Source organism: Microtus ochrogaster, chromosome 18 (genome assembly GCF_000317375.1).
Source record: "Microtus ochrogaster isolate Prairie Vole_2 chromosome 18, MicOch1.0, whole genome shotgun sequence".
NCBI lineage: Eukaryota > Metazoa > Chordata > Mammalia > Rodentia > Cricetidae > Microtus > Microtus ochrogaster.
The window spans coordinates 61,908,261-61,925,632 of record NC_022020.1 but is presented as its reverse complement, the minus strand read 5'-3'; the positions used below and the strand labels follow the sequence as shown (position 1 = coordinate 61,925,632).

Genomic DNA, 17,372 nt, shown 5'->3' with positions numbered 1-17,372 from the left:
GTTGTCTATTGTGGGGCTGCTAGCATGTAAGACAGAACCCCGGTTCTGTAGGGAGATCTCTGGAGTTGTTACCCTCACCCACTTTTCTCAGCACACAGAAACCATCCCAGACTTGTCTTTACTTGAGTTTAAACACTGTCAGGGGTAGGGTGTCTATTTTTCTCTTCCTTGAGCCTCCTCCAGAGAGAGCAGATTGAAGTTAACAGAACATGTGGAGAATTGCAAAAAGGCCCTCGGTATAGAGCCCAGCAGCGGAGGGAGCTGGAGGAGGGGAGCAGTGATGGCCCAAGCTGGGGTACGCGTGGTCCAGCACTTGGAAGTTTCGGGCAAGCTAAAGGAAAGCTTCCCTAAAATTGGACTGGCATTTCTGAAGTGTAATTCCATATTCTACACATATGTATATGTATGCACACACATTTATATATGGATATGCTCTTTCCCACAATAGAGTCAGAAAATGACGGGTAGGGGACCCTGGGAGTCAAGGACTATTTTTGAATTATTCTAATGTTTTGCCAAGACCTTTGGGAACAGAACTTTCCAAAAAAGAATTGTAATTGGAAATCATTTTAAATTCATCAAAATTACAAAGCAGCAACGCAAGAAGCACTCACTCATTACCCAAATTTTACCTGCTGTTCCCACTGGCCCCTGAGGCTCTGACATGCCTATGTCTATGGCCATCTACGTGTCTCGGGACTTATTTGTTCTGAACCCTCTGAAACAGGATTGAAACTGCTGATGATGCAGCTGCTTGGACTGAAGGCGGGTGCTAATGTCCCTTTCTAGGCTGCTCCTTATCCTAGATGTTATCACACACGTGTGCATGCACGCACACACACACGCACGCACACATGTCTGCATGCATACCCACACACACACACATGCATGCAGAAACACACCTGTGTGTACATATGAATATACACGCACACAGGCACACTTCTACACACCACTGTGTGAACCCAGGACTCCCTCACTGTTTGACTTCCTGTGATGACTGGCTATTTACAGAGACCTCTCTGATAAGCAGAGCTGTAGGTCTGTGGTGAATGACAGGACAGAGGCCACCTTGAGGCCTGGCAGCGGCCGTGGGAAGGCCTCTCTTCTGTGGCCCAAAGTTACCCAGAAATACCACACCTTCTTTCATAGCGCTGACTGTGGCCACACCCTTTGAGACCATCTACATGGGCCTTTGGAGCTACAACTGTGTCCTCTCCTGTATCGCTATTGGAGGCATGTTCTACGCCCTCACCTGGCAGACGCATGTGCTGGCACTTGTCTGTGGTAGGTTTTTAAGAAAGTGACAATCAAGCCTTTCTGGCTGGTCTTCTATTGGTTGTATGCCTGTGCTAAACTTGTTAGAATTGGTGGAGACAAGATGAGAAGGGACTATCAACCCTATGAAAAGTCACGATAAAAGTGGGGAGAGGATCCAAGGATACACAAGCTCCAAGTTCTGACCTCAGAGAATGTATAGTCGGGAGAAATAGCTGCAAAGTAAAGACTAGCATCCGGTAAATGCTGGTGTTGGCTGCCAGGGTTGTAGCAAAGCCAGCTCTGGGTCTGGACCATCCTGGTTTACTAGGCAGTGGCTGAAGGAGAAGGATGCTGACTCTGCTGGTCTTCTTCCTCCACAGCCCTGTTCTGTGCATATATGGGAGCGGCCATCTCCAACATGATGGCAGTGGTAAGTCTGGGCTAGCTGGATACCTACCTAAAGTCTTCCTCCCCATCAGAACTTCTGGGCACTTGGGGGCTTAGAGAAGACTGGAAACGGCATAGGGTTAATAGAATCTGGTTTTTCACCCAGTGTGTGTGTCAAGGTTTATCCATGATTCATCCAAATCATGCATGTCATTCTACACTTTGTGTGTGTGTCTGTGTGTGTCTGTGTGTCTGTGTGTGCCTGTGTGTGTCAATGTTTATATGATGAAAGAGCAGTGGAGAACAGGGACAGACAAATAGCTCTCTAAGGCTGGGAGTCAGAACCATTCAGGCCCAGCATTAAAAGATTCTGAGTTTACCCAAAGAGAACAACACCTCAAATCTTTGATCAGCTCCTCTAACACTGAGTCCAGAAACACTAATGTTTCACGTGGCAGAAGGCAGGGTGCCCTGTGCTCAATTCCTATCATATCCATCGCCCCAGGTTTCTGGCCCAACACAGGAGCCTGGAAACATTCTTCTATCTCCTGTTTCAATTTGCAGGTTGGCGTGCCACCAGGCACCTGGGCCTTCTGCCTCTCCACACTCACCTTCCTTCTCCTGACGAGCAACAACCCTGGCATCTACAAGCTCCCACTCAGCAAAGTCACCTACCCCGAGGCCAACCGCATCTACTTCCTGACCCTGAAGAGCAATGAAGAAGAGAAGTCCCCCAATGGTGACTAGCCCAGCTCCAAGCAGAAACGCGCTTGCCTGCCTCCCTGTGCTCTCAACTCTGGGCCAATCTACTTAGCCCACTTCCTTAGCCTCTCCTTGCACCTGCATTGAATCAAACACACCGGGCCCTCCGAACCCTGAAGCTGATCTGCTCCCTCTGCCCAGATCTTTATAACTACCCATGCTGCAACCTTAAAGGAAGCTGAGACACCCGTGCTGGTGTTGGAAGTGAGGCGTCTGATTTGCATGTTGTTGGCATGAAACAAAATCGTTGCTTAGTCTTTGGAGAGGAGAGGTGGGAGAGGACACTGGCATGTCTAAAACAATAGATGTTACAGGACTGGCCTTGCGGAGTGGTTCCTAGACAGGCAGAGCAGAGACACGTGAGGGCATGTGGTAAGAAGTAAAGGCGCCCTAGTTTAGAGTTGGGGTTGATGGGCACAAAGAGCTTCCCACAGAAGAGGGCTTTCGTGGTAATAAAATAGTCAAACATGGAAAGCTGGAGCCCCTGGGAATACGCATAAGGCATCTTGAACCTTTCTCTGCTAGCAGTTAGATAGCTTCCCCAGCACTTGAGATATAAGCCTATTTCTTCATCATGTATAAAGAAAATACCTAATAACTAATCCTAAGATGTTCCACCTCTCCCAGTCTGAGATCCTAAAGCCTGTATAGATTGCCATTCTCTCTTCCCCCTCCCTAACGCTCACTTCTAAAAGACTAGTGTTTGGGGCTAGTCATCATTTTTAATAACATGCCTCTTGTTTTTGCTAGAATCCTAGTCAAGCCCATGTCATACCTGTCCCTTTGAATTCCCCGCCAATCCCAAACATTGACTTCTGATCATTCCTTACGCCTATATTCACCATCCTGTCTTGCAAACGTGTGCTCGTCCATGCATTACTTCTTTAGAAGGCTTCCTTAGGGATCTTCTTCAAATAAGACCTGAAAGAAGACAGGTGATAGGTTCTCCAGCTCTTCACGTGACCACGTCTGGACATGGGATCCCCAGTAGTCCATAAATGTTGTTTCATTTCCTATCTTTATTCCAAATTAGAAACATGATTCATTTTTCTTTGATAAATAACCTTCCTTCCTAGTTGTGTGTTCTGTTTATAAACTTGAGCCTACATGTCCTTTAGTGTCAATCTACCTTTCGACCTGTAAACCCAAGTCTCTCTTCCCCTCAGAGGGTTGCTCCAACCATTGGCGTGATTGCCCGTGGTCTCCCCTTCCTAGCTCTGACTCACGTTTTTCCCCACCCCACTGTTAATCCTCCGTGACCGCTGTTCCAAGCCACTTACCTCCCCTTCACAGTCTTCAGCATTGGTCTTTTGCTCTGTTCTGAAGTATTTCTTCCCCATCAGCTACCAGCCATGGGTTCATTCCTGCAACTTGGCAGGTGCACTGAACTTGGGTTCAGAAATCAAAGCTTGGGTTCTATGAAACCTTTGGGGTTGGAGATGCACTTGAACTGCCGTGTATGTTCATAATTTTTGGTTGTCTGTTTCCTCTTGCCTTTGAAATCTATGTGGCCCCAACTTCATCCCATTCCCCCTAATCTAATTCCAGCTGGGCTTTCATGTTGGTGACCATGTACTATCTGCCAATGCTCAGAGCCTGAGAATTCTGCCTTGTAGTCTGGCCATATTTGATCATTCACCCAGAAGACTTTTTTAATACAGAATTATTAATATGTTACTCAACCTTGAGCTTGACAATAAACCAGGAGAGAATCAGCCCCATTCCTGCCTTCAAGGAATTTGTTTTATGGGGACTTGCCTGGCCAGCTGAATAGCATCACCTGAGACAAGGATGCTGGCCAGACAGCCCGAGTGCAATTAAGTTCACGGCACCCATTTTTATAGTGAGGCACTTACCTGATCGGTAAGGACTCCAGGAAAATTTCTATGCCTCTTCTCCTCCTCCCCCCAATGTTTCCCATAGCTGCTACCCAAGCATTCCCAGTCATCCCTAAGGTTTGGAACCTGTTCAAATATAAACAGCCCTGGGCTAGCAATGGTGTAAGCATGGTCGGTCACTCGCATCTTAGGTGGTTGGTGTCACTTCTGAGAATAGGTTTGATTACAAGGAATGGGAGAGTACCATGGAAACACAAGCAGCATATTCTGAACCTGTCTGTGATAGAAAGGGGCATGCTTAGATGAGGCCAAGTAGGGTAAAGAAGGGCCAAAGCATCCCTATCCCTCTGGACATTGTGATAGACATGCCTTGTGGAAAAAAAGCAGACAGAGCCTTAGCTGTCTGCAGTGGGAGACTCCGAAGCACAGCACAGAGGATGAGTCAGTGAAGGAAGTCTCTTTGTAACAAGGCAACTCGCCTGAGCCATGGTGTCTGCTTAGACTCAGTTTACCACCCAGGCAATGCAGAAGCAACTGGAGACCTGCAGAGTCACTGTCCAGTGGGCAGAGGCTGGACCAGGTGACCATTACAGTATTCCTCTTTCAACTCCCAGTATCCATGATTCTGGGACCCTGAGTTCGCACTGAAGAATAGAGATGAAGTATCACTAATGCGGCAGAAACATCAGAACACAGAGATAAGAGTTACCAACATATGCCATTATTGCTTTCTATGTTTTTCTAGAGTTTGACCAATCGGTCATCTGGCCAGGTTCCCAAAATCCTGTTTACTTGAGAGGACAGGGTGGAATGGTGAGCGTCGGTCACCTGAGCTTTCCCTCACTCTGCCCCTCCCGGTACCTCTTCCCTCTGAACTCTAAGACCCAACCACCATAGAGACCCCTTCTACATCAAGAGGAACTAAAAATTCCAAAACCTAAAGGAGTGAAGTGTAAGGGAAGTAAGTCCCCTTGAACCCACCCTTTATGAGCGATAACTCAGATTCCCCAGCCTGTTCTTACAGTCAGGGGTAGGGGCTGCTGGAACATGGAACAGTAAAGCAAAAGAGACCACGCCTTTGGAGCCCAGAGAGCTTGAACTTGAATTCGCTCCACAAGGAGCATGGCCCTTTCTGCAGAAGAATCTGCTTACCACTTTGGCCCTGGTATTAACTTTACTCTCCTCCGTCAAATACAGAATAGCAGAGTTGCAGGAGGCTGGAGCATTCTGAAGTGACTTCCGGTTAAGGGACAGTCTAAAGAGCTCCAAGTGCTCTTGGTAGTGCTGGGACCTGTTAGACATAAGAGTCCACAGATCATTCTGCTTCCTAGGACAGCTGAATGCCTCGCCCTACATGGACCATGTGTATAACATGTGTGGCTGAGATGCTGAGATGCAGGGCTACGCCATGGTTCTGTTATCTCATGAACCCTGTGTGACCTTCCTGGACAGCTTCTTCATGGGTGGCTTCTTCTCTTTCCAGCTTGGCTGGCCTATGGTTGTTTATGAGCAACACCTCCATATGTGTCTGAGTTAACCAGGACGGATCCTGGAAAAGCAGGACTGAGCTCACTACGGAAAGGTCTGGAGCCCTTCAGAGAGGCTGGGGCAAGAAGGCAAAGGGCTAGCGTCTAAGATGGAGCTGAGAGAGAAAGGCAGGGGGAAGAAAGGGGAGGCTTAGCTATGGTCAGTAGCCTGACATGTAAGCCTGGAACCGGCCTACTCTCCTACAGCTCCCTTCCTGTCCCTGGAATGTGGGGGCATCTGGGCACCTCCCACCCCTTCTGTTTGCTTTTCACCCTCCTTGATCAAGATCCATCTTTGGGAGCCCCAAACACCTGGGGTAGGAAGGGACCCTTTGACGTCAGCAGGAGAGTTTGTCTACTCATGTGGAGCTAATGTCCTTGGTGTGAGGTATGGGTCCGATCCTGGGGAGGATGTCACCTTTCACCCCTAAGCATGTGAGTGTGGCATGCTGACCCATCATGCAGAGGCCAAACAAAACATGTTTTGATAGCCCACCCCTGCCAAGCCATCCCATCAGATCCACGGCTTCATGGGACTTTTGAGAGCCACCTCCCTGATATATAGACCTCAGGGTATGTTCTGGCCACAGTGGTTAGGTCATGCCCTTCTTAATCTGAGAGGGTCCTGGTGAGCGACCAGGAGACCCTGGTCAACAGGTGTCAGGAGGAAAGCTTGGAAATTTTCCACAGAAAGACGTTTAGTACTAGGCAAAACTTTCCATTGGAGACACAGGTGCAGGCATCTAGTCCCCAGCCTGTGTCCTGCCTGTTGGGGAATTAAGTGCACTTATTGGGCTTGGAAGGCAAATTGCCCCCCAAGGAGAAAACACTGAGGTAACTGCTTAAAGAAAAATTCTGGAGCCAGAGTTCTAATGAGAGGGGTAACGCCTGAGCAAAAAAACAAAGAAGCAAGAAGACAGTTGCCAGGGCTGCGCTTTAAGGAGAGTGAAGCTGCCTGACCCAGCTGGTGTGGAGGCCATGGCAGCTGGAATACATCTTCCCTGGGGCGTTTAGGAAGCAGCTTTAGTCAAGAAGGCCAGGGTGCACGAGGGCTGCTGAGAGGCATTTGTCTCTTTCTTCTTCCTCAGTTGGCAGACCCATGCCAGGCATGGGCTTGGGGATCAGAATGACTGGATTTACAGGAAGTTGTCAAGAGGATGGGCTGAAAGATGCAGGGAAGTGAGGGGGTTCAGGTCTAGGAGACAGCGCAGCGCCCGGAGCTGAGGACGAAAGCCACTGGAAAGAAGTTCCTCTCGAGCCTGTTGGTCTAGATTCCTCCAGCCCTGTCTAGGAATCAAAAGAAGCCCAGGTAAGAGATGCTGGGGCAGAAGTGAGCCAGGTAGATGCCAACCTACAGGACCACCTGGCTTTGCAAAAGGAAGCTGTCCTTTCTTCCATTGAACTGTATCTGGGGACACAGTCATGGGATAGGAAACCTATTAAGAATTTGGGGGAAAAAAATCTAGCTCTTGGAAACTTAACATCTAAAAGGCTCTTAAATATTTGCAGTGCAAACCTCTTGCTTTGGCTAGTCCAGAGACTTCTCCAAGTGATGAGTGAGCGTGGGCCGAACTTCAGGTGTGTGAGCTGGCAACCTGAGCTGCCTGTCTCACGCACCTCGCGGCAGAGCCAGGGAAACTAATCAGCCGTGGATCCCCTTTCCCATGAGTGAGCCATGTGCCTTTTGTTATCCAATCCACGAGATTTCAAACCTTCCAGCTCTGATGTCATATGGTCTCCAAGGACTCACTGGCTAATGAGATGGTCTCGAACACCTTCCTCCAGGGAATCATTGCCTGCTGTTTGCAGAGACCAGTTACCTGCTCCAGGCTTCACCTACCTCTTTGTGACTGGTTCCTTTTCGTAGACACACCAGTAGAACTGGGTCATCCTAGTCCGGGTGTGTCTACACATACCAGCTCCTCAACAAGCTGTTTCCTTGGTGCCCTCATATATACCAATTTCAATAGTATAGACTTATTCCGCATGGTTATAGAAAGGAGTATTTCTGGAGGCCATACCATAAGCAGCATTGTTCCAGGATATTGAAGCTATCTGATTGAAACATGAACAATTTTACAAAATATGTGATTTGTCTCAAGACCAAAGCATGGGGTAAAAGTATTTATCAGATATGAATTGAGATAAAAGTGTGTTTGTGTGTCCACATGTATGCAATTGTACATGTATGCATGCGTGTAGAGAGCTAATGTTGACACTGGATGTCAATTATTCTATATTTACTGAGGCAAGATTTCTCACTGATCCCAGAAATCACCAATTTTAGCCAGTCTGGCTTGGCCTGGTCCCCTTTCTTGCCTCCCAGCTGCGGGAATTTCAGGCTTCCTACACCCTTTGGCTTTTCTGTGGGTCTAGGGATCCAAATTCTAATCTTCATGCTGTACCGTAAGTGCTGTATCTGCTGGGCCAGCTTCCCAGGGGCCAACACGAAAGTTTTAATACAGCGTTCTAAAGGTTTTACTACACAGTGAGTAAATTCTCAGAGGAAGAGAATCGCCTCCCTGTTAGAGAACAGGGTACATAATATCAGGTAAGAAAAATGACCCGGACACCCCTCATGGGCCATTTTTATGGGGTCACATGTAAGTGGATAGGAAGCTAGCAACTCACTCTCAGGGTAGATAGTAAATTTTATGACTCCGTTTGTCCTTCCTGGGACTGTTCATTCAGGATGAGGGGGCACTAGGAGCTAGGCTATCATTGTTGTTTAATACAGTTCACCAGGTCGAGCACTAAAAAAGCAGTTGGGATCTGACCGTGAGAGTAAAGAATTTTTAGTTTTATTGGGGGAGGGCTTAATTTGGCCTTTTTATTTCTACATTTGCCCTGGCAGATCAACACGGTCAAACCATTAACAAAGGGGGAAAAGTCTCCTTTCATCTGGAATTATTTGGGAGCCGCAAAAGAGCAGCCGGGGAACCCAGCTGACATTGCTGGTCTGCCGCATATTCATAGGCCACATGACGTAAAAGGCTCGAGCCTTGTTTTGACAGCTAGACTGTGACGTCATCTGGAGGTCAAGAGGTTTCCAGTGATAGAGGGTGGGTACCGATGTAAACGGTAATGGTCGCCATCCCAGAGGCAGTGTCGTCTGGTGCTTAATGACTTATGATCGGGGAGATACCCATTACACCAGAATGTGAAGGAAGAAGGGGGGGGGGGACACAGAGTAGAATTAAGACACTAGGAAAGGAACTACAAGCAGGAATAAGAGAGAAAGGAAACCTATGGGGCTTGAAAGTGGCTCCACAGAGTGATTTGAGGGAGACAGATAGGAAGTCCAAGAGTGATTACGAACATGAAAAGGAGCCCTGTGCCCAGTCTAGGAGAGCAGTGATGTTGGGGTAATAGATAAAGGCAGTAGTTACCATTCAAGTCACGAGCCGGGTCAATTAATAAACTGGGCTCTGGAAGAATCTGAACGTAGATTTCCCCTGGAGCTGGATGCGCACATGATGGAGATTCCCAGGTGGCTCAGGGGAAGAGTTGATTTTAGGAGGTAAAACCTTAACTCTGGATGTTTGGATCCAGAATGGCAGGCTTGTAACTTGGTTCCAGTTGAGGACATGACCGAGTCAGGTTCAGGCAGCTTCAGATGACTTTCTGTCCTGTGGGTGGCTTAGAAGATGGACTCAGTCTCCCAAGTTAATGTGACGTGATCCTGGAAAGATTCTTGAAGTGAGGCTTGTCTCCGATTGAGGTGACAGCCGCGATGGTCTGTCTTACTGTTACTAACACAATGAGGGGAGGAGCCTGTCACGAAACTCCAATTTGCCCTTTGGACTTTCCCAGAAGATGGGGGGGGGAGGGTCACCAGGCTGCATAAAACAGTACTTAATTCTGAGAGCCTTGCTCATTTCCTAATGGTATTGGAAATGAAAGTCGGACCAGACTGCAAGGGAACCCAGAGTGGAAACACTGTGTTCTGTGGTACCTCCGAGGCCTTTTCTATTTTTGTGAGGAGAGCTCCATCCGCCCAGCTAAGGTATGCACTAGAGCTGGCAGATATTTCCATCTTTGCGCGAGGAAGGATGTCAGTGGAATCTGTTTGCCAGTCTACCAGCACAATCCCCAACTCCGGACAGGCTATAAAAGGAGACGGAGTCTAACCGTTCCTCTGGGATTGCCCTGACGAGCGGGGCAGACTTTGAAAATAGACCATGTGCAGAATGTCTGAGTCTGTGAGCAGAGGCCTGATTAGGATTTGGGGAGCTTTAGCCCTCAGATGTGCAGTCTGAGGAAGATCGTTTGGGGGAGCATCCCCTTATTTTCTGGGCTCTGCAACCATCCCTCTGGGTTGGCTATAAAGCCCTGGTATGAAGTCTGTTGAGGCTCTTGATATTGTTGAAAGTGGGAAGGGGACACTGAGACCCAAGGCAGGCTTGAATGGAAGCTAAGATTCCTGTTTGGCTTGTCAATCAGCTCAGTTTTTACTCAGAGAAGTGTCAAAGCGTTGCTTTAGGTGAATTTTGCAATGTATGTAGTATATACATGATGGCCACCTGAGTTCAAGGCCAGATAGCTCCTAGAAGGCCCGTGATGTTAGGGGCATGCTTAATTGGGTACCATCGACAGTGAGGATAGCTCTTTGTTTCCTGATGGCTGCATGGGTGTGGGTCACGTGATAAGAACAAACCAAATCTGTGCCGCTATTTCCTCTGATTTCTGACCATAAAAACTGTCAGGGTCTTTCAGAACTCTGTGACCAGAGTGGTTGTTAATGGATGCCCAGGAATGGAAGTATTCCATTGTTTACTGGGGACTTGCTGGGTGGTGACGGCAGGGAAGGTCTTTAAAGCTATAGATGATTCTGGACCATGATGGGACAGGGACTTGGTGTCGGGTATAAGGGTCACAGAGCATTTAGAATCTCAGAAACTTAGATGAGCCTGAAATGTAGGCATGGTGGCTCTATCTGGGGAAGGAATGGGGCACCTAGATAGGATCATAAGGAATGAATGAAAGATACTTGTTTATCATACAGATTAAAGGGGATGTGAACCAGGCTGGGTGGTGTTTGCCATCAGTACCAGCAAGGGGGATGGAAGACTGAAAAGTCAAACTGCAGGCAGTGCTAAGGGCTGAGAACTTCGCCCCGGCATCAGAGCGAAGAGTGATTTTTCTCCCTGTCACATATAGACTTATGCGAGGACCATCCACAGACCTTGAGGACACAGGAGCTTGCAACCCCAGAGCCAAATATTCCTCAAGGAGAGGGTGGGCCTCCTTCCTTGTTGACGCCTCAGAGTCAAGGAACAGAGTCAGGGGCATTTGTCCCTCCTTGGGCTCAATCCCACACTGGGAAAAGAGAGACTCTCTCGCTTTCATCAGGCCTCTACTTTGCAGATTGGGCATGGCCTTGCGTGAGGCCTGTAGCCTGGTAGCCTTGGGCACTCTCAGATGAAATGTCCTGGCTAGCCACGACAATTAGCAGGAAAGAGTCCTTTGACTGGAGACTAAGTTAGTTTCCTTAGACTAGGTCAGGTCACTACAGATGGAGGCCTAAGATGTGGGCAGGAAAGACTATTGCCGTAAGTGTCCTGCCTCTTATCCCTTTCTTCGGCCAGTGTGACCTTTCGGGCCAAAGGTCTCCTCCAATTATTAGAGAACTTACTATTATTATTATTATTATTATTATTATTATTATTATTATTAAAGGCCGCGCATGTCTAATAAGGAGAGGATACAGCCCGCAGTCTTGTGTCTGAAGCTTTTTAACTCCTGTTTAGAGTCTTAGCTTATCCAGCTACGGCTGGGATAGCTTGGCCCTCTGGACTCTCAGGACTAAGGCTAGTTTATTTTCATAGACACTTCAGTTATTCTAGAAAGCAGGGTGCTCAGAAGCCCCTGTGTTGTTCCCCACAGCTATAATTGACAGCTGTAGTCATGGCCCTTTCCAGGATGGAGATTGGCTCAGCAGATTAGGGTGCTTGCTGTGCAAGCACAAGGATCTGAGTTGGAGCCCCAGCACCCACATAAAAGCAGGTATGGCCATGCATGCAAGCAACCCCAGTACTTCATGGGAGACAGAAACACAGATGGGAGGCTTGCTGGGGCTTGCTATCCAACCAACCTGCCCCCCCCCCAAAAAAAATAGTGAGCTCCAGGTTCAGTGAAAGGCCGTAAGTCAGTAAGGTGAAGAGTGACATAGAGAGACAGTGATGGCCTCTTCTGGCCTCCACACTCCCACCAGGCACAAACACACACTCACCTATAGGTACACATTCACACCCACCCACACATACGCATACGCATCTATCTCTCTCTCATGCGCATGCACATGCGCGCGCACACACGCACAGCCTTTATCACCGTCTTCAATAGATAGATGATTATGTGTTTCTATCAATCCTCCCTCTGTCATCCCCTACACCAGCGGCCCAATATGACCAGTATAAAATGATTAATAAAAACCCAGAGACAGATATTGGGGTTCAGCTTGAAAGTCAGAAAAGCAAAACGTGCAGCCACCGGCTCTTACCTCTGCCTCAGTCCAAAATGGAGATCCTGCCTCCAGGAAGCCTCAGAATGAGACTGTGTATGAGAGCTGATTTTGTCCCTGTGTCACATGTTGAGAGTGGGGGAGGTCCCAAAAGGAAGAAAAGCAGCCCCTCACTACTGAACAAGTGAGCCAAAGTGAACTCCTTAGTCATACCTCAATGGGTGGCAGCTGTGTGAAGTCTCAACCCAGCAGCCTTTGGATCTCGCTGGAGAACAGCCCCAGAGGATTCTCAGGTGCCCACTGACCACTCTGCCAACCACCGTAAGCCTCGCGGTGAAGAGCAGCAGAAGGGGAGGGAAGATTCCCCGGTTGAGCCACCAAAGTATCCTGCCAGGAAAGGAAGCCCAGGGCTCAGGGGGACAGCATTTACCAGACCAGAACCCACCAAAAACTTTCAACCAAGAGTATATGCTGTAGACAGGAACGCAGCAGCCAAATTCCGGGTGACAGACTCGCTCCCCTAAGGGACAGTGGGGCACTTTAATGGCAGTTAAGAGAAGTTATTCGGCCTTTTCTCATGGGCCATTTGTCTCATAAGTCATATCTGAGTAGATAAGAGGTGGGCAGCTCATTATCTTGTTAGGTAGTAAATTTTATAACCCCATCCGTCCTTCCTGGCCATTTATGGAGAAGCTCCAAGTATCATTAGAGAGGGGTTGTAATTGTTTATATAAAATATCACAAGCCCACTGGGTCTGGTTCAAGTGGAATCTTATTAATAGACAGTCGAGGATTTTGCCTTTTTTTACAGCCTTCTATCTTTGGCTTTTTGATTTCTCTACTGGGAAAAGGCACTCTGTGACCCTTAGACATCTCTACCTGTGGCCTCTGCCTATTGTCAACACCACCCAGATACACCCCCACTGTCAAGTATGTACCCCACCGATACCTTCCATAACATTGGAAAGAAAAACAATTTTGCCCTCAAGGGCCAACTCTGATTAGCATTAGATGTTTGGGTCATCGTGTTAAGGATTCTGACGATGTGTCTAAACTTACTGGCAAAGGTCTGCAATCAATTAGCTATGTCTTCCTAAGAAAAGGGGGAAAGGCACGAAAGGCCACGGTGTGTGGAAAGAGTACGGAAGCTTTGCCTAGAGAAGAACCTATGACAATGACCCAGGACGATTTGTTCCCAATGGTGATGCTTACTTTTGTAGTTTCTTATTATTCTTTCTGATAGATGAAATAATTTTTGCTTTTTTTTAAAAAAAGGTCACAAGCTGATTGATTTCATGCAAAAGGCTTCAGCTAACTGTAAGACTCCTACATTGCTGGAATAAAATTCAAAACGAGGTCATACCTGGCTTCATAACTGACCAACTATGTGGCCCAGGTAAGACGCTTCTCTCTGGGCCTCAGTTTCTTCCTACCAATGCCTAGACTCAAAGGTCACTTGGTTATGGAAGAATTGGTCACTCGGAGTATGTTAATTAGGTTGAAAAATGTTTATCAAAAACATTTCACATGTATTGCAACTGTGGGTGTACAATTCTACTATGAGCTGATGTGGTTGGTGTGTGTTGATAACCTCAGGGTACTGAAGGCTAATGCAGGAGGACTGTATATTTAGGCTCTTCCTGAGATACATAAAACAAAACAAAAAAACTCTGCCACAGCCTAAACTCCAAAAGGCATGTCCTAGAACCCTTTGTGAAAACTCAGTGAGAATTCAGAGAATGGATGGAACCATGTGACCAAACTAAGGCCAGGGGAGTTTCATGGAACATGTAGAACCCAAACAAGACAGAAGGGCTGGGTACAGCTTAGGTGTGGGGTGGAGGAAACACTGAGAAGCCATGAAAAGCTAGCGTGTCATAGCAGAACCTCTGTTAGAAGCAAAAATATGAGGTTGGCTAATGACGCTTGTCCTCTTCAAGAATATCTAGAAAGCCAGGTGGGGGAGCTGGGGCATTGTGGCGCTATGTAGAGTATTGAGTAAGAAAGTGGAATTTAACATACAGCTTCAGTTGGAATACAGAATGGATTAGAAGAGCACAGATCAAACTCAGAAAGACTGGCCGTGCTAACAGACAGTTCTGAGGGTGTAGATTGGATGGGAAGAGAGCGCAATGTCATTTTGAGGGAAAATGAGCCAAGAATTACCTATGTTATAGTTAACCTTTTGACTCTCCGATCTCATTTACGAGATTCTCATAAGATTTCATGAGTTTAAGTGAGGTGTTAGCTCATTTACACATATCGATATCTTCCACAGAGCGAGACAAGGAGCACCAAAAGAAATCAAAATTGTGGCATGTCCATTGGCCAGCTAATGACCTATATGGGGGAAAGAGAGGAGTTCAAAGTCTCAACTGTCAATACGAGTCTTACTTACCTCATGATTACAAAGAGTCATATCCCACATTCATAAAAACTGGACCGTCGGTCCTGTGTTAAGAGACTGGAATCCCAGATAACAAAGTGCCCTCATGAACAAATCCTCCTCATCCAATCTGCCTTTCAGGCCACTGCTCAGTCCAGCAGTGTTAGGACGGTTTAGGAATGTGTTTTCTTGAGAAAAGAGAAGAGGCAGTTAAAGAAAAATGGATTTTAGAATAGCTGTAGTAGGCCGCCACATTTGGAAGCAGAGAACTGGTAGAGCCAAATTCCCAGTCTGTAAAATCTGGAAAAATCTGGAAAATGAGAGGACTTGACCAATGGATCTCAAAATTCTAGTTTTTCTTTTCCAATTCTAAGATTCAAGGCCTCTATAGTGTATAGCATAATCTTTGAAAACATTAACTTCAGTTTACACAGCCTCAAAGGGGAAAAATCAAGAACCACCAGCTACACCAGCCGTAGGTACTTACCCAATGACTCTAAGTCACGAGCCACCAGCTACACCAGCCCTTGCTAATTTATTCACCAGCACCCTGAGCACTTATCATCTGTCTCCTGGATGTGTGCTAGATGGTGGCAGTGCTGGAGAAAATCAAGTATCTCACTAGCCAAGAACTCTGCCTAAGGCACAGTTAGGTAAGAGTCTGTGCAGGCAGATGGAAAATGGAGACCGTTCACCAAGGAGAAGGGACCATCCTGCCCGGAGCAGAGGAGCCGGTGCCATCAGTGGGAAGTGTCCTCCCTGAGGATGTGTCTGGGGTGTGAACAGCTATAATTCCTTCCAGGGTGTTTCCTAAGCGTTATCTGGTTTTGTTATAGCACAGGGAAGATGTGGTAGATTAGATTTGCAGATATTTGTCATCGTCTACAGGTCTGGTTGAGAAGGTTGGCCCTACAGGGGCTGTATATTTCTTTCTGGAAGAATTACATCCTTCAATTAAGGAAAGTGTCAATGAGGTTACGAACGAGTTGCAAAATGCCAAGCAGAAGGTAATGACTTCTGCATCCTAGCCAGTGTTTCTAGGCTTTCTCTCATACTGCATGGATGGTTCATCTCATTTCTACAGCCGTGGACCCGGGTTCTCAATATCCTTGAAGTTACTGTTATCTGCCCAGAGTGTTCTGAGAGTGTTTCCTAGGTGCCCAGAGTAATCTTTTGCTCTCAGTGTTCTCAAGCCTTTGGAAGTTGGTTGGTTCATTTTCAGGCTTCACCCCTTTCCCACCTCTCTCTCTCAACTCTTGGCTGGCACCACTAAGGGCTGTGGACCCCAGGATGCTCCTTCAGTGCTTTGCTGTGATTGGGCCATAAGCTCCATTAGACACAGTTTGACCCACTTCCCTGCCTCTGTGTCAGTGCGGAATCTGAGTTACTCAACACAAGAGCCCGGATCATCACGGGATCTGCCTGGTGGATGAGCCCGGCATCACTAGGCATCCCTTAGCCACCCAACCCCCCAAACCTCTATCAGCAGCTACCTCCATTCCTCTGGCGAAGTGTTTAGCCTCAAAAGTTGGATATCTTAACAAAAACTTCCCTTTTCGTACGGAGCCTTGGTTTATTAAACATATGCACCCCCTTTGTATATATGAAAAATAGCACAAGTTGATGTGTGGTTTTGTTGTGAGCTCTGATATCCAGGATCAGGGCCAAGCTAAGAGGAAAGCCCTTCCTTTCCTTATACCAAGCAAGCCTGTGCTGTACCCAAAGCCTCAGGTCCACAGACCCAGGGCAGGCCCAGGGAGCCTGCACTTCCTTAAGCAGCCCACGTGATTCAATCCCACCTGTTCCCAATCTATACCCTAGAGATCTTATTCCTAATTCAAGAATATTCTCCCCATAATGTGGTGATTGATGACGGTGGGGACAGCCAAGGATCTCTCACAGCCAGGAATGTGTCCCAGACTTTTGGCCCCTCCTATATGGGGACTTGCAAATTTTTAATATACAGATAACTCAAGTAGGAGGGCCTATTGAAATGCAGATTCTTGTTTGGCCAGTCTGGGCTTAAGGCTGGAATCAGGACCTTCTAACAGCTCTCGACTGATATCAGGGCTGCTGCAATGACCAGACTGAGCAGCAAGAATCACTATCAACCGTTCTCAGCCCAAGCTGCACATGGCGGCCATCTTTTACCTTTTCCACTGGTCTGGGGTGGGGAAGGCTCAGACGTTTTTGGAGTCTCCAGGTGGTCTAATATGCGGCCCGTCTTGGAACTCCATCAGAAAGGTCCAAGTTGTTGGCTGAAGCTTAGTGAGTGACTGTCCAGTCCTTACTCCCTCTAGTGTGGTTAAATGGGCCGACTCCTGGTTGGTTCATCCCTTGACCAGATATAACTTAGGTTTCTGTGGAGAAAGGAAGTGGATGTTGTAAAGGGAGGAGCAGGGCCACGGGGCGTTTTGCACAAACTCAGAAGCAGTTGCTCCTCCAGCATGAAGCTGCGTCGCTCACACCTCTCTGGCTTCTGTGTTCTTCTCGCCTCCAGAGCTGGGCTCTTAGAGATGCAGACCAGGTGGCACTGACTTGTCTCTTCTCGCCCCTGGCTAGGTGGCAGGGGAGAGCAGTCCCCCGGAGCAGGCCAGTGGAAGGCAGAGGAGGGCTCCGAGACTGTGCTCCTGAGACGGAGGAGTGTGTTCCACATCGAGTGGTCGTCCATCCGGAGGAGGAGCAAAGGTGTGTACATTGTCTGTCTCACACACAGGCCCAGATCCTTGTCTCAAAGTAGACAACCAGGTAGT

General features: G+C 47.6%; 1 protein-coding gene across 1 annotated transcript in view; it reads left to right on the top strand.

Moving 5' to 3' along the window:
• Slc14a2 (solute carrier family 14 member 2) overlaps positions 1-17,372 on the top strand; it is a 51,228-nt gene that overhangs the window by 21,014 nt on the left and 12,842 nt on the right. The window contains exons 7-10 of the mRNA XM_026783598.1: positions 1,150-1,284; positions 1,638-1,687; positions 2,209-2,383; positions 17,182-17,307. Of these exons, the coding sequence (XP_026639399.1) occupies positions 1,150-1,284; positions 1,638-1,687; positions 2,209-2,383; positions 17,182-17,307 (486 nt within the window). The remainder of the gene's footprint in view (positions 1-1,149; positions 1,285-1,637; positions 1,688-2,208; positions 2,384-17,181; positions 17,308-17,372) is intronic.